At 35.1% G+C, this 26,860-nt stretch overlaps 3 protein-coding genes, 2 long non-coding RNA genes and 2 pseudogenes across 6 annotated transcripts; 4 read left to right on the plus strand and 3 right to left on the minus strand.

The window, feature by feature from the left end:
- Positions 1 to 288: 288 nt before the first annotated feature.
- Positions 289 to 1,187, minus strand: LOC147502505 (very-long-chain aldehyde decarbonylase GL1-9-like). Its single transcript, XM_086604549.1, is given in 3 exon segments — positions 289 to 348; positions 350 to 710; positions 712 to 1,187. Coding segments are annotated over 3 exon segments (546 nt in total). The 5' UTR covers positions 837 to 1,187.
- Positions 1,188 to 3,099: 1,912 nt separating this feature from the next.
- Positions 3,100 to 15,064, minus strand: LOC147502506 (uncharacterized). 2 transcript variants are annotated; one of them, XR_015221716.1, is made up of 8 exons: positions 13,746 to 15,064; positions 12,644 to 13,483; positions 11,610 to 11,957; positions 9,415 to 9,516; positions 9,158 to 9,289; positions 7,394 to 7,453; positions 6,340 to 6,404; positions 3,100 to 3,241 (listed from the first exon to the last, which is right to left on the minus strand). It is a non-coding gene; the product is annotated as an uncharacterized LOC147502506 (long non-coding RNA). The 2 variants fall into 2 exon arrangements; XR_015221715.1 differs by having other exon boundaries at positions 9,158 to 9,516.
- LOC147502507 (uncharacterized) lies at positions 4,532 to 5,473 on the minus strand (annotated as a pseudogene).
- On the plus strand, positions 9,510 to 10,759 carry LOC147502508 (large ribosomal subunit protein eL32z pseudogene; annotated as a pseudogene).
- Positions 15,065 to 18,768: 3,704 nt separating the features above from the next.
- Positions 18,769 to 19,672, plus strand: LOC147502509 (uncharacterized). Its single transcript, XR_015221717.1, has 3 exons — positions 18,769 to 18,842; positions 18,948 to 19,364; positions 19,615 to 19,672. It is a non-coding gene; the product is annotated as an uncharacterized LOC147502509 (long non-coding RNA).
- A 590-nt stretch (positions 19,673 to 20,262) lies between these two features.
- Positions 20,263 to 23,547, plus strand: LOC147502510 (uncharacterized). Its single transcript, XM_086604551.1, has 9 exons — positions 20,263 to 20,337; positions 20,391 to 20,435; positions 21,156 to 21,251; positions 21,413 to 21,463; positions 21,558 to 21,685; positions 21,869 to 21,982; positions 22,116 to 22,229; positions 23,060 to 23,146; positions 23,255 to 23,547. Exons 1-9 carry the CDS (start codon positions 20,263 to 20,265, stop codon positions 23,289 to 23,291), a joined length of 747 nt encoding a protein of 248 aa, XP_086460677.1. The 3' UTR covers positions 23,292 to 23,547.
- Positions 23,548 to 23,757: 210 nt separating this feature from the next.
- LOC147502511 (uncharacterized) lies at positions 23,758 to 24,258 on the plus strand. Its single transcript, XM_086604552.1, has one exon. The coding sequence runs from the start codon at positions 23,758 to 23,760 to the stop codon at positions 24,256 to 24,258; it is 501 nt and encodes a 166-aa protein (XP_086460678.1).
- Positions 24,259 to 26,860: the final 2,602 nt, after the last annotated feature.

Below are 26,860 nucleotides of genomic sequence, written 5' to 3' on the forward strand. Positions count from 1 at the left end.
AGATTTACGTGGTTTGGCATTAGCCTAATCCACCAAGCAAAAGAGGAGAATTTTACTAATCAAGAGATAAACAAATAGAGTACAATCACTCACAAACGAATCCCGAAGAATTCACAAACTCTCTCTCACAAATTGAACCTTACAAATCCCACCAACTGGTCTCGTATTTATAGAGGTGGGTATCAAATTAGAATCCTATTTAAAATAGGAAACCAAAACCTTAACTGTGTGGTTTATCCAAATCTGAGTCGTATACCAACAGATACACCTGTCAAACGTCAACATTCACTAGCCTTTCACTGGTCTTGCCTCTAATCCTCCTTTTGGACGCTTTACAAGGTTGTAACTTGTAAAGCATGTGAGTTCCAAAAAATTTATCCCAAATCGGAAAGAATGGCTGAGAAAAGTAAAATTTTGTTCCTTGGAGTTGATGATGTATATCGTGATAAGCAGTGTTATTCTGGAATGCAAGGTGAAAGATGTTGCCAGGCAGCCAAAGCCCGCAGTGATCATCAACAGTCTTAACCACAGCAGAGCAGGAAAAATATACAGCCGTTCGTGCAGTCATTCCTGCGATAAGGAATGAGATGGCACCACCGAATGTGTCAAGCAGGAGACCCTCAAGTGGGTGATTGTAGAATGCGCCAATGGTGTAAGGGACAATCAATCTGTGATGTTGCGAGCGGACATGACGATACAAAAACCTGTTCGTGCATGTAACGGTGTACCAAATACTGCCATGTGTCCATAACCAGCATTGCAATTATTATTTGCACAACTTGAATATGAATAGAGGGCAGACTTGTGACCCCACTTATATTTGCCTTGGAGGTCATCTGTAAAAGAAAAAACCAGAGGCAAGGAAGGGATAACCATCAACCATAAGAAATTATGGGAAATCCGAGATGCATTGCAGAATATGGCATGTAAAGAAGATGCAGCAGTAAAATACAGCGAAGTAACCACTTCTAGCATCTCAATTTTATTATCCACACGAATGGGAAGATCTAGGCATAAAGCTGCCTGTAGAATTAAAACTAAAAAATAAAGTGGATGGCTCCCTTTTGAGTATCATCTGACCACACACTCTGAGCAAATTAGAAGGTAAGTCCTATAAGAAGGCAGTACGACCATCCACGCTCTGTGGTTAGAATACTTCAGATTCAACATTCACGTTTTAGACGACTCAATTAGGTATAATAGAAAAATTAAGGAAACTATCTAAGGTACATAGAAACTTTATAATCAAGAATTCAAGACGACTAAGGTTCAACTATTAGGTAATGGTGGCTAATATCATCCCCTCCTCAGTACATTAGACACCCCCACCCCCACGCGGAAAGGGTGGAATTTGAGCCGAGGAGTCGGAGCTCGGCTCGAGCTCGCTCGTTTAACTGTATGAGCCGAGCTCGAGCTCAAATTAAAGCTCGTGTAACAAATGAGCTTGATGAAGCTCGGTTCGTTTAGCTCAAACTAGTTTTTGAGCCCGTTCAACGAATGGGGATCGTTTTTATATAATTTTAAAAAAAAATTTATTATGTATCAAAAATTTTACTTTCAAACTATATTGAAATTCAGAAAGTAAATTAATTAATCAAAGTTCCCAACGCCAATAATTTGTTAGACTAAGAGGGGGTTTTTTTTTTTTTTTGTATTAATGGGCCTTATAGTGTATTAAGATATCCAAATTTTGAATTGTCTTTTAATTTTCATTTTTTTAATGGGTTTTATGATAAATGTTGTCTTAATTCTTAGCCCATTAGTATCTTTAACACGTGGTCTCACTTTCACCACTTGTATCTCAAATTTCCACACATGTATTCTCACTCTCATTTTTATAAGAAAGCAAATCGGTTAACTTATCTCTCGAGTATCTATCTTCAATTGACTTTAGCGAAGAAGTAAATCCAGTCGCTTTTAAATGTACTTTTTATTTTCCCAATATCCCTTGAACTCGCTCTCATTTTTTTATAATTTCCTAATTTTCTATCTTTAGTTTGTTGCTAAGTTCATGATAAGCTTATTGATGTACATGTAATGTGTAAAGTAAAGTTTTTCATCTGTCACGGAAAATAAATCCAATGCTAAAATTTATAGGTTGTTGGTGAGTAAATTTATAGGTTTTTCATTTCTTGATTGATTTCTAAAGCATTTGGGCTGGGAATGGCTACGTGAAGAGTTAAATCTGTCAAAATATTGACGTATTCTGAGGGGTTTACAGCTGGTTTATCTGCTGGTGTCCTTGAGTGGTTGTTTATTTTTCTACTATTCATTAATGTTGTGTTTTCATACTTGGACGGGTGCCGTTAATTGAATAATTTTTTTTGTTAAAAGACTTGAAACTATTTATAATTAAATGAATAACATTAGTTCGTAGATGTCTAAAAATTGTTGTGTCAATTCTTTATGCGTGTTCCAAGTGATGTGTTACTGTGTCAAATTGTAGCAACTCTAAGAACGATATTTTTCTTCTATTTATGGCTTGCATAGCTCTCTAAGAGCCTGAATCTATATTCATTGCTAAGACAAATCTTCACCCCTTCTAGATCCCAAGTATTTGTACCGTATCTCTGAGCAGTACAACAATTGATGCTGCATTATGTAACAAATTTCACGATACAAAAAAAGTCTCCTATCCAAAAAACTGTCGATTCACAATTCAAAATAAATGCACACCTTAAGTTTTTTATTTATGTGGTCCTCTCTCATTCAATTCCTATTCTATTCTCATAATTAAAGATTTGGAACTCCTCAAACACATATTATTCAACCAAGAGGAAGCATGCCTTCAACACAACGCCATACATATAAAAAAGTTTCAATGAAATATGCACGTGATAAAGCACTACTTGATATCTTGGTTGGCTCACTTAGCATAAAGAAGGAAAAAAAAAATAGATTAAGAAAAAATTATGCTGACTTATATATAGTTCACGACTTCAAGTATCCACATTTAACCTCTTCCAACAAAATCAATATCATTACAGTTGCCTTCCATACAACATAATGGACTACAATATATACTACGCTACTATAATATTTAATTTTACAGTTACCAACTTAAATTCTAATTAGCGGCCCAGCCCCCTCATTTTTAAAAAAAAAAAAATTATGCACCATATCAGCTGTTTTATTATCTCTATGATCACCATCTCTGTTGATTCTTAATCCTTTAAGCGTACTTGGTGTCGTCTTAAGCCTACTCGCTTGTGTTGCTTCCATGTATTCCCTTCAAAACCTCCTGCATCAAAAAAGAATCACGATGCATAAATTGTTGGCGTGTAAACCAACTCATAGTTAAATAACATAGCTTTTAGTGAAACTTCAATCCCTTTAACTCATCACTATCACTATCAGTAGATTGTCAGAGATCCCTTAGTTATACTTTTGGGCCACTCAAGGAACAGTAATACAAAGCAAACAATCACACAAACAACAAATGGGAGAATTGGCTATTAGTATTTCCATAACATGTTGATGAGGTCCTTTGTAGGAGAGCTCTTTGCCTTCTCAGTTATGCAATGGCCTTCACAATGCAATTTGCACGTACATTGACAGCCATGGCATGCCAAAGTGTTGGTAACTCCTACCACCACTTGAAAAGCTATTGGTTTATCTACTAACCATCTTATTAATTAGGCAGAGTTGTGTAATAATTAAGGCAATTGACTTTCTAGTTGCATATATACCACTTAATAAAGAATATCAAGTGGAGACTTCACCATGGGTAACCTTTGAAATCCACCAACAGTTTCCAGTGTTATAGGAGTTGTTTCTACTGACGTGATATTGGGAAGCGCGGATGAAAAACTATTAATATATTTCTACTACACTTATGTAACTAAAATCTTTAGTATCAAGTCGTATCAATAAAGGAACAAAAGCTCAAAGTGGTGTCTTTAATATAAAAAAGGAATTTGTTTATTTATAATTCATACGGGTCTACCTGCTTAGCCATTTCTGTTTTTAGCTTGGGTGACAGGGCAGTAGTTTCCTTTGACAATTTCATAGACAGAGGTCTGTACTTTCCTACAAAATATTGCGGAACTTCCAAAAAAAAAAGGGTAATTTTGACTTAACCCCCCACAGATGGGTAGCGGTTTGACTAAACCCCCAATTTTTAAAATCATTTGAGTTTGCCCCCCACTCCGTCAATTTTGTGTGTAATAGACGTTAGTATTTTAGCTATTGACCATTTTACCCTTATGAAATAGATGTTGCATTGCCCCCCACATTAACACGTTAAACCTAGCTTTGCGAAAATCCCCCAAACGTTGCCATTATTTAATTTTTGCACTCTCTCTCTCTCGTATTTTACCTATTGACCATTTTGCCCTTTCTGACAAAATAAGGTTTTTTTTTTTTTTTTCCCTTCCTTTAATTAAAACAAATTAAGAGGTTTACTATTAGTTAGTGTAAACCCCCCAAACGTCAATATGATATTTGCATAAACCCCCCAATTTTTTAGTTAACAGTAAACAAGAAGAAGAAATCTCACGATTGGGACATATTTGTTCAGTTTCCAAAGTTCTCACAATTGGAAGGGTACTGAGCTCTCATGAACATGATGAAGAAATATTTTCATGGCTTCATACGTGGACCAGCATATGGCAGCTGCAGGAGCATGAAATAACACTCTTGCCTTCAATCCTCGCAACAGAGCTTGGGGCCATTCTTTTGCAACTATCTGTTTGAGCACCATTCGGATTGAAGTATTGCTAAATTTGTCAGCACCACACACACCCTGACATTGCAATTTGGTTTTGACAACATCCAATGGAGTGGTAACTGCACTAGCCAAAGCACCAGCCACTCCACCAGCCGTTAGATGAACCAAGATTTGTTCTTCACTCGCATTCTCTAACGATATCTCACTCAAAACCTTCTTCATCGCTTCGTAAGTAGCAAAGTGCACAGCCGTAAAAAGCGCATTCATCACAACCGTAATTCTATACGAAGCATAAAAAGCTCTAAACCCCTATTCCTTCAACATCTTTGTCACACAATCCTTAACTCTACTATAAGGACTCTTCTTTAATTGCAACCTCCTTGTTTCACCACATCCAATGGAGTCAATACTACATCACTTGCAGTCATCGCGAGCACGCCTGATGCTGTGATGTGGGCTAACGGGTGGTGTCCTAGCTTATTTCTGCCTAGTTTTTCTTTAGATACCGTAAAACCGTGAAATAAAAAAGCGCGGAGCTAAACCGGCACCTAGACCAATAGCACCTATGCCACAATAAAAGCCTAATGGACCTTCTTTTCGCATAATTGAGGTAAAAACTTTACCAGTATTGTGGCGGTGGGCAGATGATGAGGCGGTGGAAGTGGTGCCGAACATTTGCATATGGATTTTGAGAGTGTCAACTGGGAACATTGCCATGTGTTCAACCATGTCTACAACTGAGCTCGCCAACATGAATTTCCAAAAGCCCATCCCGTCATCATGGGCGGAATGGTTGCCCGTCATTACCATTCGATCAGCATCCATACAATGTTGTGTCTTGTTGTTTAATTTGATAAGTTTGCCGAAGTAGATCTAATTAAATAGGAAGCCCAACACTGAAATTATCAAATTGTCATTCAACATCAAATAAATCATAATCTAGTACTGATTTTGGATAGCATGGCAGGAGCATTTAGTGGGGTACTATACTTGTGAGGTTAGCAACACAAATCAACGATCTCAGGTTCTATTATCATATTTCATCTTCTTCTTTACATTATTCTTCTTCGTTTACGGTTAACTAAAAAATTGGGGGGTTTATGCAAATAGCATACTGACGTTTGGGGGGTTTACACTAACTAATAGTAAACCTCTTAATTTGTTTTAACGAAGAAAAAAAAAAAAAAAAAAAAAAAAAAAAAAAAAAAACCCCTTAATTTGTCAGAAAGGGCAAAATAGTCAATAGGTAAAATACGAGAGAGAGAGTGCAAGAATTAAATAATGGCAACATTTGGGGGGTTTTCGCAAAGCTAGGTTTAACGTGTTAATGTGGGGGGCAATGCAACATCTATTTCATAAGGGTAAAATGGTCAATAGCTAAAATACCAACGTCTGTTACACACAAAATTGACGGAATGGGGGGCAAACTCAAATGATTTTAAAAATGGGGGGTTTAGTCAAACCGCTACCCATCTGTGGGGGGTTAAGTCAAAATTACCCAAAAAAAAAAAAATCAAAAGCTTGTTCAACAAATCTTGACATAAAGTCCAGATGCAATGATTCCGTCCATATCTGCCATTCTGTGCATAAATACACTACACATTAAACTTCAAAACAATTAAACAATAATTAGTTAAATTAATAAAAGAGAATCAACAGTATCTAGGTACCAAGATTTTATCAACTACAAAGAAGTGAAATCCTCCTCCTCAACTTTCTTAGAGCAATTGCTACACTACATAAGAAGAAACACTTTATTACTTTTAATCAATCAAGTAAAATGACACTTAAGTAAATAAGGTAGAGTGTCAGAATACAATAACTTTCCATATGAGTTCTTACAACTACATCTGAAAAGAAGTCGTTTAGTGACATCGAGTTCCAACTTAACACTTGAATGATTTTTTTTTAATAAAATAAAATAAATAAATATAGATGAAGGAATCATAAGAATAAAAAGTTAACACTCACTGCTTAGAAGTCTCTTAGGTAGGAACATATTCACAAACTCAACTTGAAGCATGTGTGTGTGTTTGTTTTTTTAACAATCATTGTTATTAGGTGGTATAAAAAACTCGCATGGGTTACTGGGAAACTGGCTATAACCATTAACATGCTTAATCCAATTACAATTTAAAATTCACGTAGAAGTCATATACTATAATAATAAGATGTGAAAAGTGAAAAGTTAATCCTATTGAAAAACTTAAAAAGCCATGTCAACCAAAACTTAAAAATGCAAGTGAGAACAATGATACCCTAAATTGGTTTTAACCAAGGACTACCCACCCCAGGCCATTACATAGTTATGTAACGTTCACTAAATACAACTCTTTATGGGTGTACTAAGTATGCCAATGCGCAGCCGACATGTCCCACACACTAAAATTTCTATAGATTCATATCTAATTATAGTACAATACCCTGAAGCATATAAGGCTTTTCCAGAAATTCGGTACACACAACTTGAAGAACTCTCCAACTTAAAGAAAAACATTTACAACATGAAAAAAGCATATGGCCATGTTGGCCAGTCCTTTAGTTAGGCAATCTATATCATAATTATGAATTATATAATTAATAAAATGCGCGGTAACTAATGTGTTATCTTTTAAAAAAGGATCCAATCATTAAAACTCTACTAAATATGGATAAAAAAAACATCTAAAAAAATACTAACATGATCAACAACATTCCAGTAACATATCCAAGGAGAAAGCCTACCTGATCACCTCTTCAATCCAGTTATTTGACCAATGGAAGCTCTCCACATTTTCGGTAGCACTATGAATAACAAAAATCCAAAAAAAAAAACAAAATGTATTAAGGAAATAAAGAAAGCAACGTATCAAGCAAGGAACATAAGCACTGCACACTTTAACAATAGGCAATAGGTATTCAATAAAAATATGGGAGGTGATATTGAAACCTACATAAAAAATGAAAATCACAGAAAATCGACATAGTGATGAGACATTGAAACAAACACTTGGCAAACCAACTAATAGGAAATAATCAATTATTTGCTTGTGCACAATAAATTATAATAACTTACACAGCTCCATTTGCTATTCCACTTAGCAAGCAACACATTAGTTGAGAGAGAAAAAAACAATTTCTTTCAAGTTTAGGCTTCACCACCTTCAGTTTGTCGTCTAACAACGATCACTTGGAGAGTTTATTTGCATGGGTTGAGTTGAGTTTTAAGCATAAAATGTTTTTTTCTGCCATCAATGGTATGCCTACTAAGCCCAATATTCATGATGTAATTGATTAAATTTGATTAATTAGGCAGCCATATTAAACTCTACCATTTTTCATATTAGCCTGATTTCATTAAATGATGGATTCATTTAGTTATTCCAGTAACATTCTAATGCAACCATGAGTAGGTGCTCATCCATGGAAATGGTATCTTCAAATAATCTAGTTGTTTTCCAATTCAAACAAACCCAGTTCGATCACGTATGAAATAAATTGCCAAACCGTTAAAGAAACTCAAAATTGAACAATAAAATGAGTCTCTTGAATCACTCCGATCGATTAGAATAAAGTCATTACGACATATCCATTTCTCCATGTTCAAAATTAATTCAACCATTAAGTTGATAGAGGGTATTTCTTCATTCAATTGACTTAAATAAATCAGCATAATCTGCTAACAACCCTTCCTTAAAGTAGATAAACCTTTTTTTTTTTTTTTTTTTTTTTTTTTTTTTTTTTTTTTTAAAGTAAAACACTCAAAGAGGGTAGACAATGTAGAGCCTTTAACAGTTAACAATGATGATGCAAGTTATACTAAAACATGATTAAATCATATAAAAAATTTTAAGATCATAATGACATTAGATATGAATAGTACGTTAATAAATCAAGATTGTTCAAAGATCCATTTTCCCAAAGAATTCAAGAACTCCACTAATGGACTTATATTTGAAGTCCATCAAAGACAAATATGTAGAATGTGGCCTGAACAAAAAATAAAAAAAGTGAAGGAAAGAATACTAATGCCATTTTTATGTATCTTAACCAAACAATGTTTGGATGGCCATTTTACTGAGATGCTATAATTATCTATATACGATAGCCTTTACAATGTTATGCATGTGTTAATTCTCCACAGAGCCTGACATATCATGCGACATTCCTATAAACATTTTGATAATAAATATGTTCACGTTAGTAAGCAATTTACCAACCCATAACCATATCTAGCTTATCAATAAGCTTCAATTAAGAGTTCGGTTTAAACCTCACATGTATTCCTTAGCTACGTCAAGTCCTTCACAACTTAAATAGTTTATTACGTAACTTACAAAGACTGAAAGGCAGTCCAACTGCTACATTAAGTTATAGCTACTCATCACTATAAGGCGTAGGGTAAAAATATAGGCCAAGTGGGACTAAGAGGCACCCAAGTGTTGCTCTACTTGATTAAAAAAAAAAAAACACTCATGGAGATAAATGAAAAGTAGAACCGCTTCTCACTTGCACAATGGTCAATGCAGGAGAAAGTGCGTCTTTATGCTTCTGATGAATTCTCACAATGGCTCGACAATCTTAATATATGCCATATAGAACTTTGATAGGATATGATACCAGGAGGAAAGGCTACTTGAACTGGAAAGAAGAGATCCATGCCATTTTTATTTCCACATACAATAGAAAATTCACATTTACAAAATCAGTTCCCCTGATATTAGAGTGTCTTTAAAATGATGTAAATGTGCAAAGCCCTTTTTTACCTTCAGTAGTTGTGTATGGACCAAGAGTAGGGTATCCAAAATTAATGTTCGAGCATTTCATATATGCCATTTGTAATACTTATGGTCTGCTGCTCCATTAACCTTTCTCAAAATATAAAAAATAACATCAAAAGTAATTGTCATACAAAACAATGAAATATTGAATTACCTAATTCCATTTAAATAATTACACAACTATTGGAATCAATAATCTATGTGTTAGTGTATTACTAAATCACCCAAATATTGAATTACTACATTTGAAAGTTCAACTCTTTCTCATTGTATAAATAATAACCAATTGCAAGCATAAAAAAAACACTCATCACAATTAGAACAACAGTGCTTGAAATTCCAACCTTTTAGCTCATTTAGGATCAAGTGTCTATAATTCAAACACTTTATCAGGGGCACCTAACCAAACTCGACCCATCAGCCAAATTGCAGTACTGATGCCAAAGCCTTACAACAATCTTCTATTGGCTCACTACTATGCCTAGCTTATTTATATTCACCCAAAAAAAATAATCACTCATTCAACTGAAACAAAAATTAAGATACCCAATTGCTAAAAAAAATGTAAAATAAATAATCTTTATGTAGAAATGGGACTAATCTTAAAATAAGTGACTATTAAACAAAAAAGTGGAAAAGAAAATGACAAAAGAGAGGTTATGTGAAAATTAAGCATTTGATTTAAATCAAAGGTTCATTTCAAGTTCCGATCCAACAGAGTTTTTTTCACATCAAACCCAATATGCTGTAAAGCAATCAAGCTGCTTGGAAAGTTTTCTTTGTTGACAGAAAACAGTTTATATGGGATTCTAGGGAAGAGAATGAAGAAACATTAAATTCATCATATCCTTCGCCAATTTCACATGATTGGGGCTATGACCCAAAAACCAAACCCTAGACGACCAAATCCACTTTTAAGAAGAAATGGCAATACCACTTTTGGCAAAGAAGATAGTGAAGAAGCGTACCAAGAAGTTTATCATAGCGGGCCACAGAGTGACCATAAGATATGTGTCAAGCAAAACTGGAGAAGGCCCAAAGGTATTGATTCTCGGGTCAGAAGAAAGTTCAAGGGAGTTACCTTTATGCCCAACATTGGTTATGGATCAGATAAGAAAACTTGCCATTACTTACCAAATGGCTTCAAGAAATTTTTGGTGCACAATGTCTTAGACCTCGAGATCCTGATGATGCACAACAAGACTTACTGTGCTGAGATTGCACACAATGTGTCCACCAAGAAGAGGAAGGAGATTGTTGAGCGAGTTGCACAGCTTGATATTGTTCTCACAAACAAACTGCTAGGTTGCGTAGCTAGGAAGATGAATGATCTAGAGAACAACTTTTTGCACTTGGTCATACATCGTGGCAGCTATTTTTATCTTTTGTCGTTCAGATTTTGCTTTTGAATCGCCCTTAATTTAAATTCTAGTCTCTAGTCCCAACTTCAGTTGTGATTTTTAAACCCAACATCCCTTATAGAAAACACCTTCTAAACCCCTTACAGTATATTGTTGAATTCTAAGCTCCTTTTGCATTATATTATTGAAAATAAATTAATGGTTGGCCTAGGGCACTAAAAACTCCTTTAAGTCTCGATGCACAAAAAAAAAAAAAACAAAAAAACAAAACTTTCATCAACATGAACACTTAGCTTTAATTTAAGAAAGCATTCTCATCATGCTTCAATTCTATTTAAATGAATGAGACAATGATCACCCATATATGAGCCCTTCCAAACGATTTTGATTTCCTAAGAGTTCAAATTCAAACTTTTGGTATTCTACAAAAATTACCAAAAAACACATGCTATACAAATTGCACCCCCAGATTTAGATATTATCACTAAGTTAAACATACATACATATCATGTAAAGACTACTATTTATTATGGTTCCTTTTTATAATTTGATTATCGTACAGGTATGCATGTGTAGTATTTTTAGTAAATGTGTACTATCAAATACATTGATTTACTGTCAAACGCACAATAACATGCATTTCCTCACATTAAAGTGTCGTTTACTGATGATATCTATATCAGAGGTGCGAGTATGTCCTTAACCCTTCATATCTAGTTCGATTTCTAATGCCCAATATGAATTGCAAATGAAACTGATCTCGTTGAATAATTGATTAGAAAATCTGGTAGTCCCATCTATAATAGTTGCTTGTCTTACCTACTTGAGTAAATCCAAACATAGATATCAACTTTGATTAGTTCCATCTCATCTTTTGGATCCATTGAGTCTCACTTTTTCCGTTCAAAATAGACGTACACTATATATGTCCATTGCAAAAATTCAATAAGTATGAAGAAACAGTAAGGACAACTTATAGATTTTATGCACATAAGTTACAAAATGAGTAAATTACTCCAGTATTGTCTCAATCCAAAGAAAAACCATATACCTAAAAATCTCGATAAATTTGGTTGTACTCCTTTTCTGGTTATAGATTATGCGGTAGGCATACCAGATTTCCAAAGATTGCCAGAGATGCAAAGACCACTTTGAAGCTTTGATTTTCTGGAAAATTCATCAAATAGCATATTAATCGAAAAATTTATTAGTATTAAAAAAAATGGAACTTTTAATAAGAAAAAATAGTATCTTAAAGAGAGTTCAAGTTTTTTGGGTGTATGAGAAGATTTTAACAGAAAATAATTATGGGAGTGGAGGGAAGATAGGTTTAAGATTTCGTGGGTTTAAGGAAACAAAGAGAAAGGTGAAAAAATGAATGCAAGAAAGGGGGTATGTGAAGTTTTAACTTTAATCTCTAATTCTCTATACCCTATTTTTCTTTGCTTTTTGTAAGTGGCAATTTATGAATAGAGTTTTGATCTCTGTGTAGCGGATGCATACGGAATAGCGGAATAATGGTGTCTTTTCATATTATCGGTTTGTTTGGTTTAATTTTGAGGAGGTTATAGTAATTAACTAATGAAAGAAGGAGAAACTAACAAATGCAGGGAGGTGTTTCTAATTATTAGCACTTCATTTTTTTTAGGATCCTAATATTGCTAGGTTGGAAAATAGAGCGATATGGTGAGGACATTTGAGATCCTGAACGTGTAAGTTTTTCCTGAATAAAAAGTAAACATCAATCATATAGGAAAACAGAATTTAAATGTGAACTTAACTAAATTTTTGACTGTTGAAAGATAATTTATTATATTCAAGTACCTCAAAGAATATTAAAGCATGGTGCGTACCTTGGTCTCCATTGAATGAAGAATGAGTCTGACCATTAATTAGAACGGCATCCGGGAAGGGAAGAGCGTTCCCTGAATCCAAAGACTTCAGAGTACCTGAAACAAAGAAATGCATTAGAGTATAAGCTTACCTGCAGTACTATTATGATCCAGTCAATGCGTAAATAAATAACAAAGGAGATTGATAAGTATCACTAAAATAAGTCTTCTGACAAAACACAGTTCTCCTCCTAGGCTCCTAGCTAGCTGGTAAGTTTTTATAACCTATTCAAGCTATTTAGAGATTATGTTGTGGAGCCCAGTAGGTTTGTTTGATTCACCTAAACCACCATATGCAAAATAATGGAGAACTCTTGATAGAAATTGTAAAGCATCTTTTCATCAAACATATTGGGTGGGAGTGAATCAAACCTGAAATTTCAATAAGAAGCCATTTCAAAACTTATATACACCAACAGACAAATAGTTATTCCGCTGCAAAACGTTACAATTTTGTATTAAGTAATGCAGCTAAAATGCAAAATTTAATAAACAACCAAACTTTGGGGAACTGATAAGCTCTAATTACCTTATGGCTGGTCTTGTACCAATCACCTATCAAGAAAATTGAAATCTCCATCGAGAAAATGGTATGGAAGTGGAATTGGGGCTCTCTTGTAGACATTCCGACCTCCATATCCACCACCAGCTTTATGCATTGCAGTTGAGGGGAAATATGTGTATGTTCCAATCTGATCCTTTGTCTGGAATTTGTATGTGTAGTTTGAGTTTGGAGGAATCGGGCAATTAGTCCCTAATACTCCATCTTGCCATGAATTTTTCCTTTGCTTAATGTCATTCCTAGTTTCCCACCAAAATGAACTAAATAAGCAAAAGTTCTTAAGTGCATATAGTTAAAAGATCAAATTACCAAGAACATTGGATTTGTTTAGTGGTCTTTTCAACGTGAATGACAACATACATACAGGACACTGAATCAGTTCACAAACTATTCAGTCTAATAGCCTATGATTCAAAACAGAATGTGAAATGCTTATAGCCATGTAAAGCCCACAGATAATTTGGAAAATTTCTACATGTAAAGAAGCAGAGAAAAACTCACCAGGTTAACAAAAAGGGCTCATCTAGTTTATTGATGAGATTCAGTATAATATAGTCGTTCGTCACGACTTCAAGTTGAGGACCCAGAAACTGCCCATTGATAAGTATAACCTACAAAGAAAAAACTAACATCTCACAACACAAATCTTAACAAAAAATGGTATAGAAAATTAACCTGTTGAGGAATACCAAGAGGAGTAGGTGTACCATAAGTAATAGTCCATGTATAATATCTATAAGGATCCTCTGCTTTCACCAAAGAAACATTCAAACAAACCAAAATTCCAAATATCCAATATAGCAAATATAGCAAATGTAGTCCTTGACTCATTTTAACCTCTCAAAGATACAATCTTATTTCCTGACAAAATTGTCGAAACAAAAGGCTGTGGGGTTTTTATCTCATGACCAATTAGAGCACGCTTTGATGTTCCCTTTGATACCATTGAAGCTATACAGTAATGAAAGCAAAGCAATTAGTTAATACATTAGTAGTAGTTAGATACTATGTTGATGTCTTTGTTCTATCAAAGAAGTCTTCTCTTGGATTTGATACATCATAATACTGTGATACGTTTTTTAGAGATGGTTTTCATCAACAAATGGGGCCAAAAGTTGTCTGTGACGCTTTATGTAAGTTACATGTTTGTTAATTCCAGTTCATACATCTGCAGGAGCATGTGTGTCATTAGGAATTGGTGCGCGCAAAAAGCTAAAGAATCTTAATATGTAGTTCATACTGGGAATGGGTGCTGAAAAATCTTAAAGTTATTACAAATAAGAGATTGAAGGAGAATGAACAGGCTCCTGCAGATGTATCAAACTTGTAGCATATCTTAATACACATGAAGCTTTCAGAATCTGATTTAATTAGAACAAAGGTAGCAATGACTTACTATCAGCTTATAAAAAATTAAGATTTATGTTTATGATGCTGAATACAAATTTTTGTGATTACATCCACGAAAGCCAGATTTGGGGACACGGTATATTGGTTCCTTAAAGGATATTCCGTGGGTGGCACAGTTATATGTGTGATCATATGATATACCTAATTGCATCCTTACTACCAAGAACAAATATATAGAAATTGAATAAATAAAAGAAGTATATTTAGTAGATTAAAATATCTGTAATGTGATATGCATTCATGAAGTGTCTAGCATTGTATACGCAATACATGTCAATAAGCATCATCAGAATATGAAGTTGAAATATACAGATAGTTGTGGGAAAATATTGAATCAACTCTTGACAAATCCATTTCATTAAAGAATTACGAAGATGAGACAAACCAGACCAAGAGAAAGAAACTCTGAAAAAAATATACCTCATGTGACAGTTAACACACTCCGCCTTGGCAAGAAGTGCCATCCTCCTAGCAGTCTTAGCATACGGGTTCACATGTATGCGCGTAGACTGTTGGAAAGCAGAAGAGATCCTCAAGGGGCTACAGAAAGCTAAATTGAAACCAGACCTTGTATCTTACAACTATGTGATCAAAGGACCAATCCAGGAGGCCGTCTTCAATTCATTATTAATTGGTCTAACAACAACTCAGCGTGTGAATGAGTGAGAGGAGAAGTAAGAGGTTTTGGGGTTTTGAATGAGTTAGCGGAGAAGAAAGAGGACCTGGGATTTTCGTTTTAATTTTGATTGACTCTTCTTAGTTTTCGCGAGACTTTTCTTCTCTTTCTTTATCCGATACATGACCTTCTTTGTGCACCCAAAAGACAAACTCTTCTCTTTTCGGTGTTTTCTTGTTTCTCTTCTCTCCTTCCATATACAACACCAGAAATCCACTATCCAAACGCAAGTCCTAAAAACACATATCGAAGAAGAAAAAGTAACAATTAACTTGAAATCATTCATCGACTGGAGAAATTGTATGGATTCAACTACACTAAAGCAAAACCCTTTGCCTTTCAAAATCTGTTAAACATTAAGGTTGAGAAGAGATAGAAATCAATTTCTAGAGAAAGGAGAAGGAATATGTGAAGTGCCATCTTTTCTCGTAATATGTTATTAGTCGGGTGGGAAATTGATTGGCAAAGGTATATTGAGTTCAACAATTTTTAGTTTTTTTTTTTTTTTTTTTGACTTTGTGAGAGAATTTGGGGTTTTTGTTGGGGTTTACCTCTTCTCGTTAGTGGAGAAAGACTGGCACAAAAAAAGTAGATGAATTTTTTGGCTCCTGAACTCACCATTTTAGCCTTTGGGCTCAAACGCCTATCTCTTTCACCTTCACCAGTGCAGTTGTCTTTGTCATTAGCACTTCTGTTGTTCAATCGTCTGCCAAGAGCACCATGATTGATTCTGCCTTGCTCTGGTTTTAGAGATACACCACCATGTGGAGGTGGCAACTGAAGTCCTTCATCCCTACAAGAACGCTCAGCCTTTGTGCTTCCATTGAGTTCGACAATTTTCCGTTTTGTTTTGTTTTTTTTTTTTTTTTTTTTTTTGAGAGAGTTTGGGGTTTTTGTTGGGGTTAGATTCCGACACCAAAAAAATAGATGAATTTTTTTAGCTCTCCCTATTTTATAGTAATTAGCTTTGCCCACGTGGACACTCTCAAAACTCTCCCTCAATTGATGAGGGGAGAGCTTGTTTAGAAAGAAATGTCATAGTTGTTTAAAATATATTGGAAGAACTTAACACATCTTAACCATTTAAAATAAATAAAAATAAAAAATTGACCAATTACATATATATCTATCTGATCCAATGTTTTTGAATTGGCCCCTGAATTATGATCAGAAAAATCTTGCCTTCTGAAGAACATTTTTTTTTTCGTTTTGCATGCATATTGAGTTCATTACTCATTTCCATCAATCTCAGCCAATTCAGATTTCGTGTGTGCTGTTCTTTTACCAAATAAATGTCACGATCACCATTGACATATGTTTGATGACGTGTTTATGAATGTTAAACAGAACAAACATTTCCAAAGTAGGAATAAGAAACAAAGAAAAGCACAAAGCCAAATAAGGGTGTCAAGTACGAGTTCCATTTGTGTGGAGTATATGACATGTTAAAAACATGTAGATGCTCCTTAACCAAAAGTTAATTACTATGTGAAGGAAAGGCATGCATCAAATATGAAAAGGACGTGCATCCATGCATTAAATGATATGTCAAAACTACACAAACTCATCTTAATGATCTAATCACAATCCTAGAAGTTGAATGAGACCAAACTGCAAGAAGATGAAATTATAATACATAAAATTTATGAAGCCATCAAAACCAAAGTTATGGATGCTCTTAATAGCAAACAATAAGACTAAGTATTAAGGAATGAAGGCATATATCTCATAGAAAAATATAATGAGATTCTTTCTATCAGTTTTATTTAAATAAAAAGTAAAACTAAGATTCTTTCTACTATTCCATAAACTTATAATGTGTGAGAAACAATCCAAAATACATAACATTTTCATGGGAATAAACCGATAAAAGGTATGGAAGCATTTCAAACAATAGCAATTAACATCAACTATGATATAAAGTATAATAGAAAATTTAATTTACTCTTTGGCTTAATTAAATGAATAATATAGAGTCTAAATTACAAAAATACCCATCAGAGAACCATTTCTACAGTTTTGAAATATAGAACCATGGCGGTTTCAAATAGAGTTTCAACAAAGAACACTATCGATATTTAAATCATGGAAAACACAAATTAGGTAGGCAGGAAGCTTATAGAAACTCAATTTGTGATTTAAGGAAATAGAATGTACAATGGCAAAATGGGTAAATAAGGCCTCACCATTGCCCACACGTTTCCCTCCCATCCTTGAGCAAAACCTGATGGTGTCCAACACAAAACTATTGATGAAAATTCAATAGAAAAACTACACCTGTACTGTAGCCAAAGTACACTTCTTAGGATTTAACTTCTCAAGCTCTTCCAAATGAAAATTTATATAGTGTCTTGAGCAAATTATATAGTGTCTTCAAAACAGTTAATAAGTGTAAATTAAAAAATTGTTGAGGACATTATATAAGCTGTTCAAGACACTATATAAGCTGCTCACGAATATGTTCGTTAACGGACAAGTCCGTTTAAGAAAAAGCCTGATCCTAAGAAATCTTAGTGTGTCATCCACTATGTTGTCTCCTATTCCATCTGATCTTAATTATAATTTTGTTATAAACACTTTAATATGCTTAGCACTTTGATAGCGCAATTGCTCCGTAGCATTGCCCACTGAACTTCCACCTCAAGTCTTGAATTCCCTCCAGTGTCCCAATTTCTCCATAAAAAACATATGCTCTACACCAAGAAATAAAAAATAATTATACAGAATTGTGGGTGTGCATGGGTGTCCGATTACCTGAAACCAGAACTGTTTAGAACAGTTCCAGGTCCTAAAATGCTAGACCCATTAAAAATGGGTCTTCAAAAATCGAACCGATAAAGAATCAGAACCGTTAGAACCGAATAGTTAAAAACCCGTGGGTACCCGAACCGAAACTGGAACCGATTATTATGATTTTGATATATGAATTTTACTAATATATTACACTTGACAAAGATGAACTCAAACATTATAGTATAGTATTTTTTTAGGTATAAAAATCTATTAAATATATATATCTCTATTAGTAAAATACACCATAATTAACCTGGCCTTTTAAATTAGACCAGCCTTTTTTCTACCACCTAATACCCCTGATTAAATACAAAAAAATATTATTCAATGTCTTTAAAAAAGACTATTTCGTCATTTAATTTTTTATTTCTATTTATACCCTTCAATTACAACACACAGACAAAGGAGTTTTATGTCAATTCAGGGCAAAAACCAAATCCACGCCTATATTGACGACATGTACGCGGTGTTGCCTTGCCATTAATACCCACTTAATTTCCAATTAATACTGAGTTCTTTCAACTTCCCTCCTTTCTTCATGAACTCTTTCCAAGATCTTGGTTAGATCGAACGAACTAAAGAAGGACTTCAGTTCTTTCAACTTCCAATTTCAACTTCCAGTTCTTTCAACTTCCAATTTCAATTGTTATGCGTGGTGGTTTCTAAGCGTGGTCGCCGAGGAAGGAGCCCATCAAAAGCCTACGGTCAAGACAATTCAGGTAGGCCTATATTCTTGATTGCCGTCAATTGCTTACGAACTTTAGAGTCGCATGTGTTTTACCGTGTTGGTGGCTCTTTAAGGTATTGTCTTCTTTGTTGAAAAGGTATTTGGAGGCTCTTCAACAAGCATTTGTTTACACCCTTGATCGTGTGGGATGCCAAGAAGATAGATTTTCATCTCTGCTGCTCATCAAACACTCTGAATTTCGATCACATGGAAACTTCATGAGCAAAAAAAAAAAAAGTAGGGCGTGCTTGGCCACATTTCTGGAACAATGGGTTCTGGCTTTTGTCAGGAATGAGTGCACGTCTCTTCTCTCTCTGGCCTTTTGTCTTTTTTTCAAAAATGGTTAGTTTTATTTTTTTCTTTGCAGTACATCACTATTGGTCTTACACAGAAGCATGTGATTGGATCACTAGATCCATTACAACAGTTGCACCAGCTGGATAATGAGACATGCCATGTCCAAGAGAATAAGTCGGAGGATTCTAAATCGAAGCCACAGAGGGAAGCCCAAAAGGTGAAAGGCCAAAACATTTTTTCCTTGCTGTTTTTATCTTGAGAGACCTCAAAGAGCATTGCCAGTGCTTAGCTGTTGGCACCATCAGTTTTTTTAGTTAAAGTTTTTATTTTACTGTTACAATTCCTTTTTATGGTCAGAGTTCTTTTGAGAATGCATCGGTTTCTTGACAAACTTTTGCCTATTCAGCTAGAGAACTAAATTTAAAAAATGCTGATTTGAAATGTTATTTTGCATTTGTATTGACAAGGGAATGATATGCATAGGACGAAGTGTTTTAGGAAAGCCCATGAGCTTCTACACAATGTATGTAAATGGTCTTTGTACCATTAAAACTTTCAGATTCATGTTCTATCTTATTCTATTAACTGAATTGCTTATCTTTATTCATTGCAGGTTGTCACAAAGACCAACTTCAAAGACCGAATGCTATCTGTTGAAGCACTCAAAAATACGATTCAATTGTCACCGATCTGAGAATGGACAGGTTCTCTTAAATTGTTTCTTAAACTTCTGAATATGGGCTTCACATTGGGATTTTAATTCTTGAATCTTCCATCTGGTTTCTTGATTAGCCGCTTACAATTTTTGCACGTTAAGAGTTGTATTTTTAAGAGTACGTTATCACGCTGTACATTCTCAATATCACACATTAGATTATTTGGTTTGATGAATAGTTGTTGGTGAAATTAAAATGAGACTGTGTTGTTTTTTTTTGTTATGATAGCTTCCCTTTCATAACTTTTTTTATTACTCTAGCTTTTTTTTTACTGGTACATGATTTTGATGATTTTGTTTACCATTGTTGATGCCCTTGCTTCTTTTCTCATTATTTGTATAAATAAGCGTCTTCAAATTGAGAGGTGGAGATGTCCCAACACTTATATCCCTTTCGAAGATGTCCTTTAGAACACTAACACATATGAAGTATTTGATTTTTAGTACTGATGTACAAGGGATGGAAGAAGAGCTGGTGCCTTGCCTATAACTCCATTGAGCTGGAAGTAAGCTTTAAAGGCAGTTTAGTTCAAGTGTTGCTTGCGAATCAGGTTAGGCCGTCATGTATCAGAGGTAAAAATTCCTACCTTCTTCCATAGCTTATCCCTTAATAGGGCTTCTTATAATATTAGTTTTGAAACTGGGGGTTATCGAGTTGTTCATAATTGGAAAGAGGTTAAATATTTTTGGTGTGAAATCACGCACTAGGCCAAGACAGGGGAGAAAAGATTAATTAATTTGCCAACTAGCTGTGAAATTCGTATAAAAAATGAACCCACAGTCTAAATGGATATGGAAACTATGGTGTTTAATTAGTTGTTTAAGTATGTGATTGGCAGCAATTTCCATTCTTTTTAGTGGCTTCCAAGAATTTTAGAGTGCTTTGGATACTTAAAGTTCAAAGCATTCTACAGGTATTTTTCCACCAATTGTTTCTGGTTTACTTTAAATTATGCACGACATATAGGTTTGTGTATGGAAACAATTTTTTATATTAAAATTGTTTTTGTACAGTATGGGTGTCTTAGGTGTGTTGTTGCTTTGGGCCAAGGTAAGTGTTATCTATTCTGTCAATTGTGTTTATGGACAATCTTTTCTTCTTCGGCTATGGTTATATACTACTACTACAAATAAGAGGTTGTACCCTCCTCCAACACTTTTTGAGGCCCTTTCATTTATCTTCTCTACTGTCTTAATAGTGTTAGTACGTAATAGACCGTTTCTTATCAGAGAGTATCAACCGTTACTATGGCCTTCACCCTCTTACCATGTATCTGATTTTACGACATATAGGCACCTATTGTTAGTGGAAGAGAGCCTACGGCTTCTGAAGATGAGAGAAAGTTAGGCGTTGAGCGCTCTAAAGAGCTAAGTGGAAAAGCGAATCAGGTAAGTTTATAAGAAAGAAAATATTTACATATAATTTTGTTCAAGATTGTGACTCTATTAACTCAAAATTGTTATTGTTGTGAATTGCACAATATTAGTAGCTTGTAATAGGTTTTACGAGGAAGAATTTTTACCCCTTGTGACTGTGGATATGTTTTCAGTTTATACTTAGAAGGACGAATGCTTTGCTGTCAAATCACTTACCACCAGAGGTATGTGTCTTGCTTTGCTCTTAATTTGATAGTTGAACTGTTGGTTCTAAGTTTTAGACGTCATAATATTTTCTTTATGATTGTACCAAAGCAGATAGTGGAAGTTGTTTGTCGCAAATTGACTCCTCTCCAGTCAATTTCTTATTATTGTTTAAGTTTCTCAATACGTTATGAAGACATACTGTTTAGGAGAATTGTTGTACACAACTGGGCAGTACCAAGGTACTTATGTGATGAATTTGGGGTTTTTTCTCTTCAAAATTTTGTTTTGATCCCCATGTTCTCCGTATTCTGATTGTTGTAACATCATTTGATGAATTTATATCGAGATTCAGCTAGATATGAAATAGCATAGAAACGGAGAGGGAAGATCTCAATTTTCTGGCTGGTTCTTATCTTTTGCAGAAGATGCATCCTTAACTCCTCTGTTACGTCTTGGAGCTGGAGCAATGTGCTGGAATCATTGCCATGTCAGCTACTTACCCAATGGACATGGTGCGGGGTAGACTCACTGTACAGGTAATGAATTATGACTTTCATGCATCTATTGGAATTTCTATGTCCCTGTGTGTATGAAAATTTTAACTATTTTTTCTTTTTTCAGATTTCATCATAAACTTTAATGTTTACATTCATTTCCCTCTTTGTACAGACAGAGAAATCACCTTACCAGTATAGAGGCATGTTCCATGCTCTATCAATTGTTCTCCGGGAAGAAGGCCCGAGGGCACTTTATAAAGGCTGGCTTCCTTCAGTTATTGGAGTTGTAAGTACATTTATGTGTGTGAAAATAGATAGTTTGCTAACTCAGCGGTATAATATACTCTGTGTTTATATTTCTATGGGAAATTTAAGGTGGTGAAGATGTTATATGAAGTTTTTAATAGTGATACGATTGATTCATGTTTTTTTAGCTGAATATTTTCTACAAAGGATATATATATATTCTGATGATAAGGATGGTTATGTTATGTTCATCTTTCTAATTAAAAGATAATCAAACGTACCATTATGGTATTTGGTGATGCTGACTTTCCTGTCGTAAACTATCACGTTATGATATGTTAGATATGCAACCAAGCATTCACCTTTGTCTTCCCACCTAATTGTGAGACAAAAAAATTCTCAGCAGACTTGCACTTTTTTTTTTATCTAGAATGGTTGCTCTTACGCATTTACCACTGTTTTCGCGGAGGGGAAAGCCATTCAATTTGCTATGGTTATAGAGTAATCAATATTATTAAAAAAGAAGTTGTTGAAGTATTTTTCAGGTATTTTTTCCTCGTGACTTGAAAGTCGGTGCATAAAATGTGTTCATACTTGAAGTATTTTTCAGGGTTTTTTTTTTCTGAATTTTTTCCACTGTAATTTTTATAAAATGAACTGCTATGGGTTGTTTATATTATATCGAGGTCCAGTACAAGCAGTGATTATCTTTATTTGTGCAGTGTATATTGCCAGGTATATTGGTTTACTTGAAATTTTCTTTCAAACACGCCACAGATGAAGTTGGCAGTAGTATTACATCAGAAGCTGCAAGAATATTAATTGAGAATAGTTTTTGTAACTTCATGGCAAATTATGTTTTCCATTCAGGGAATTACGAACACCGTTGGGGCCGTACCCGGAATTGTTGGTGTTGCACTCACAGGTTATCTCCTTGATTCGACCCATTCATGGAGTGTAAGTTGTCTAATCTGTTAAGAGTAAACTTTGTTGATTATATCCACCTTAACATCGTTAAAGTTTTAAGAGTTAGCTGTTTAATTATTTTGCTTTCCATCTTTGCAGCTGTCATTATTTGCTCCATCTATCTTCTTCTACTTGACTGGAACCATTATATGGATTGTGTTTGCAAGTTGTAAACCTCAAAGCTTTTCAAAGATTGATTAACTCAATTGCCATAGTTTAGACTCCCATAGATACGCTTAGTGGCCTAAGAATTTTGACAATCAAGTGTAGTGAGGCCATTTAGTTTGCATAGTTTGAACTTTGAAACACTCTTCAGTTGTAGTTTTTCTGTTGTATATCCAATTGTACGTTATGTAAATTGTATTGTATTACATATATAATCATGTCACTCACATAGTCGCATTAATATCAAGATCTTTAGATATTTGACATATGACAATAAAATAGCACGTGAATCACAGACGTCTCTCTCAAATCTCCCCTCATTCAGTTATCAAAAAAGAAATCTGCCCTCATTCTCTCTCTTAAAAAAAGATCAGAGCCAAAAAAAAAAAAACCGGAGATCCCCTCTCTACTCACTGCTAATCCCGGCTGTAAAAAACATGGGAGAAGTTGATCCAGCTTTCATTCAAGAATACAAGCACAGACCAAAACTTAATGTTACTGAGGCAGGAGGGATTCCAGTAATAGACCTATCACCACTGAATAACTCAGAGTTGTCCAATGATCAACAACTCATCAGCTCATTGGTTAGTGAGATAGGGAATGCATGCAAGGACTGGGGATTTTTTCAAGTGATCAACCACGGTGTACATTCTGATTTACCGAAACGCATTGAATTAGAAGCAAAAAAGTTGTTTGGTTTGTCAACAGAGGAGAAAAGGAAGGTGAGTAGAGATGAGGAGAATCCGTTGGGATATTATGATACTGAGCATACTAAGAATGTTAGAGACTGGAAAGAAGTTTTCGATTTTACAGTTTCCAATCCAACAATACTTCCTGCTTTACATAACCCTGAAGATCATGAGGTGGCTTTGTTCTGTCGGCAAACCAGTTCTGCCGAAGAAAAGACTATCCACCTCCTCCAGAGTACACGCTCGTAGGTACAGATGAAGATATTTCACCGAGTCGGTGGTATGTGCCGGAGGCGGTGTCATAATTTCCCCAGGGGGCTATTTTGGCCGGACCCAATTCGAAGGGAGGCTCTCATCTCAAATTTGACCTAGGTATGATAATCCTTCTTTAACCAAATTCTGTAATTCCAAGATTCTGACATATAGCTTCGAGGGCACCTTTGTGCTTGAAGATGAAAGCATGTTAGGCTCCCTAGAAGGCTAGAAGTATCTCGAAACATGGATAATTTCTAAAACAGGATAGTTTGAATCATGAACTGTATGCAGTCGAGCAAAAAAAAGACTGTGAGTAACTCCATATTAAATATTATGCCATTGTAACTCCATTTTGGATGATTGATTAACAAACCAAATGACTCAACTTTTGGAGGGTATGTCCCATTCTTCCAATTCAATACCTACGGTTGCATATTACCTATTTACCTAAGGTTTACATATTGGTTTCAATGCATAACGTTACATAGATGCTTTTGATGCACTAACCTTTTATCTTTATGTCGCTTTACAACGCGTGCCCTTGCTAGGATGAGAGGCTCAAAGTACATGTGATTTGGAGCTATACTTAGAAGTTTATTGCTTACGATGTCCGAAATCAAATAGGCATGGAGTTCCATTCAATTCAAATTTTAAACGACTGCCAGTTTAAATGGCTGCCAATGTGTCTGCTCAGGCATAATGTCAATTGTAAGTGTGCTTACGCAAATTATGTTTACACTCTTTCTTAAGTTTTGTTTGACATCGCGTGCATAGCACGTGCATCTTGCTAGTAGTATATAGTGAATGTGTATCGTTAAATGTATATTTTATAAGTAAGCCCAAAGTTGCTTGTGCCTCCAAGAATCACCTCCACCTTAGACAAAACCTCTTCTGAAAAATTATTCTCCATTGGGACCAACCCTGCTGGAAGTCCTCTACTCTGCTTCTTATCCGATACCCGAAAAACCAAGACCCACACAATCAGTGGTAGAAACTTTCCTGTCTATAATTCCATCCCGTGGAATCTTCGGAATCGTCATCTCTAATCCACCTGATATTTTCAAAATCAGATTCTACTTTCAGATGTTTCACCAGTTTGTAATACCTTCTTTAAGTTGCAATTTTGTAGAATTTTTTTTATAGTTGATCAGTTATTATTTGCAACGCGGCGGTCCAGTAAATGAGAGTATGATCTACGAAACTTGATCTCTAAGTAGGATCTTAAATTTCTGCTCAAGTCCGCCAAGTTGGGATTCTAAATCCAAAATATTGAAATGGACATGTGACTCAATTTCTATCTGATGAAACAAAACAGATTTTAAAAGGATTGAGTCAAACATCATGATGGAAAGAGTTACCTTTGAGCTGATATACCATTTGCTATCAGGATTTCGATGAGGTCGGGAATCTGAATTGATGACACCATACAATAACCCACTGGTCAAGTTTGAGAGTTTTAAAAAAATTTGTTTGCTAGGTTTGAGAGTGAGTGAGTTTTTGGTTTAGTAGGTTTTAGGAATTTTGTTTCATTAGGATTCGTATGGAAGCCTGGAAGGTTTTTCTTAGAAATTTGTTTATACGTGTATTTTGATATTTGAGGAGGCACAAATAAATACAAAATAAAGAGAGGAGAATGTAACAAATTTAGGGAGGTCTAACTAATATATAAAGTTGGTTTTTTTTAGGAGTGTATGAGAATACACGGTTTGGAAAATAAAGACATAAGATGAGGGAAGAGAGGTAAGGTCAGGGCCGGCTCTGGGGCAAGGCCATCTAGGCAGCCGCCTAGGGCCCCTACAGTTAGGTCAAGAAAAAAGGCCCCTAGATAAACAATAAACACTTGTATGTTACATACCTCCAAGCCAGCCCAAACCAATACTTACATGGTCCAAGCCCAATAATTGAATAATCTATTCATGTATTAGATTATAAGCCCAACGATCTACATGGTCCAAGCCCAAAAACTAAATCATCGCTCGTTCAATTCTTAAAAATGGAGAGGAATGCATACGCTGGAATGAAAAAAATGCAAAGTTCTAACCCACTGAAGCCAAGGCGCTTTCTTTGAATCTTGATGATATTACAAGTTTACACCGAAAACCAAATTAAAGGTTTTGTAATTGAATAGGCCCTATATTTTGTGCTCGCCTTGGGCCCCAAGGAACTCAGAGCCGGCCCTGGGTAAGGTGTGAGCTTTTATATATATATATAGATAGATAGCATATTTATAGTGTAAATAACTGAGCGGCTCGGGCTTGGTTTGGGCTTGGCTCGTTTAAGCTTGGCTCGAACTCGCTCGTTTAACTATATAAGCCGAGCTTGAGCTCAATGTAAAGCTCGTGTAATTAGTGAGTTGAGCTTGAGCATGGTAAAGCTCGGCTTGTTTAGCTCGAATTCCACCCTTACCCACCCCCACCCACACCCCATAGACAGAGAAAAAAACAGGAAAAAAAAACGGTGTGTATAGTTTTTCTTTTTTTGGGACGGTGATATTAGATGTATAAGTATGGTCTAGAAGTTTCTCTGTAACAAACATGTTCTAGAAGTTTGTCTGTAACAAACAAAGTCAGAGTTAGTTATCTGAGTCAAGGTTGTT

This window comes from Coptis chinensis, chromosome 4 (genome assembly GCF_015680905.1).
Source record: "Coptis chinensis isolate HL-2020 chromosome 4, ASM1568090v1, whole genome shotgun sequence".
NCBI lineage: Eukaryota > Viridiplantae > Streptophyta > Magnoliopsida > Ranunculales > Ranunculaceae > Coptis > Coptis chinensis.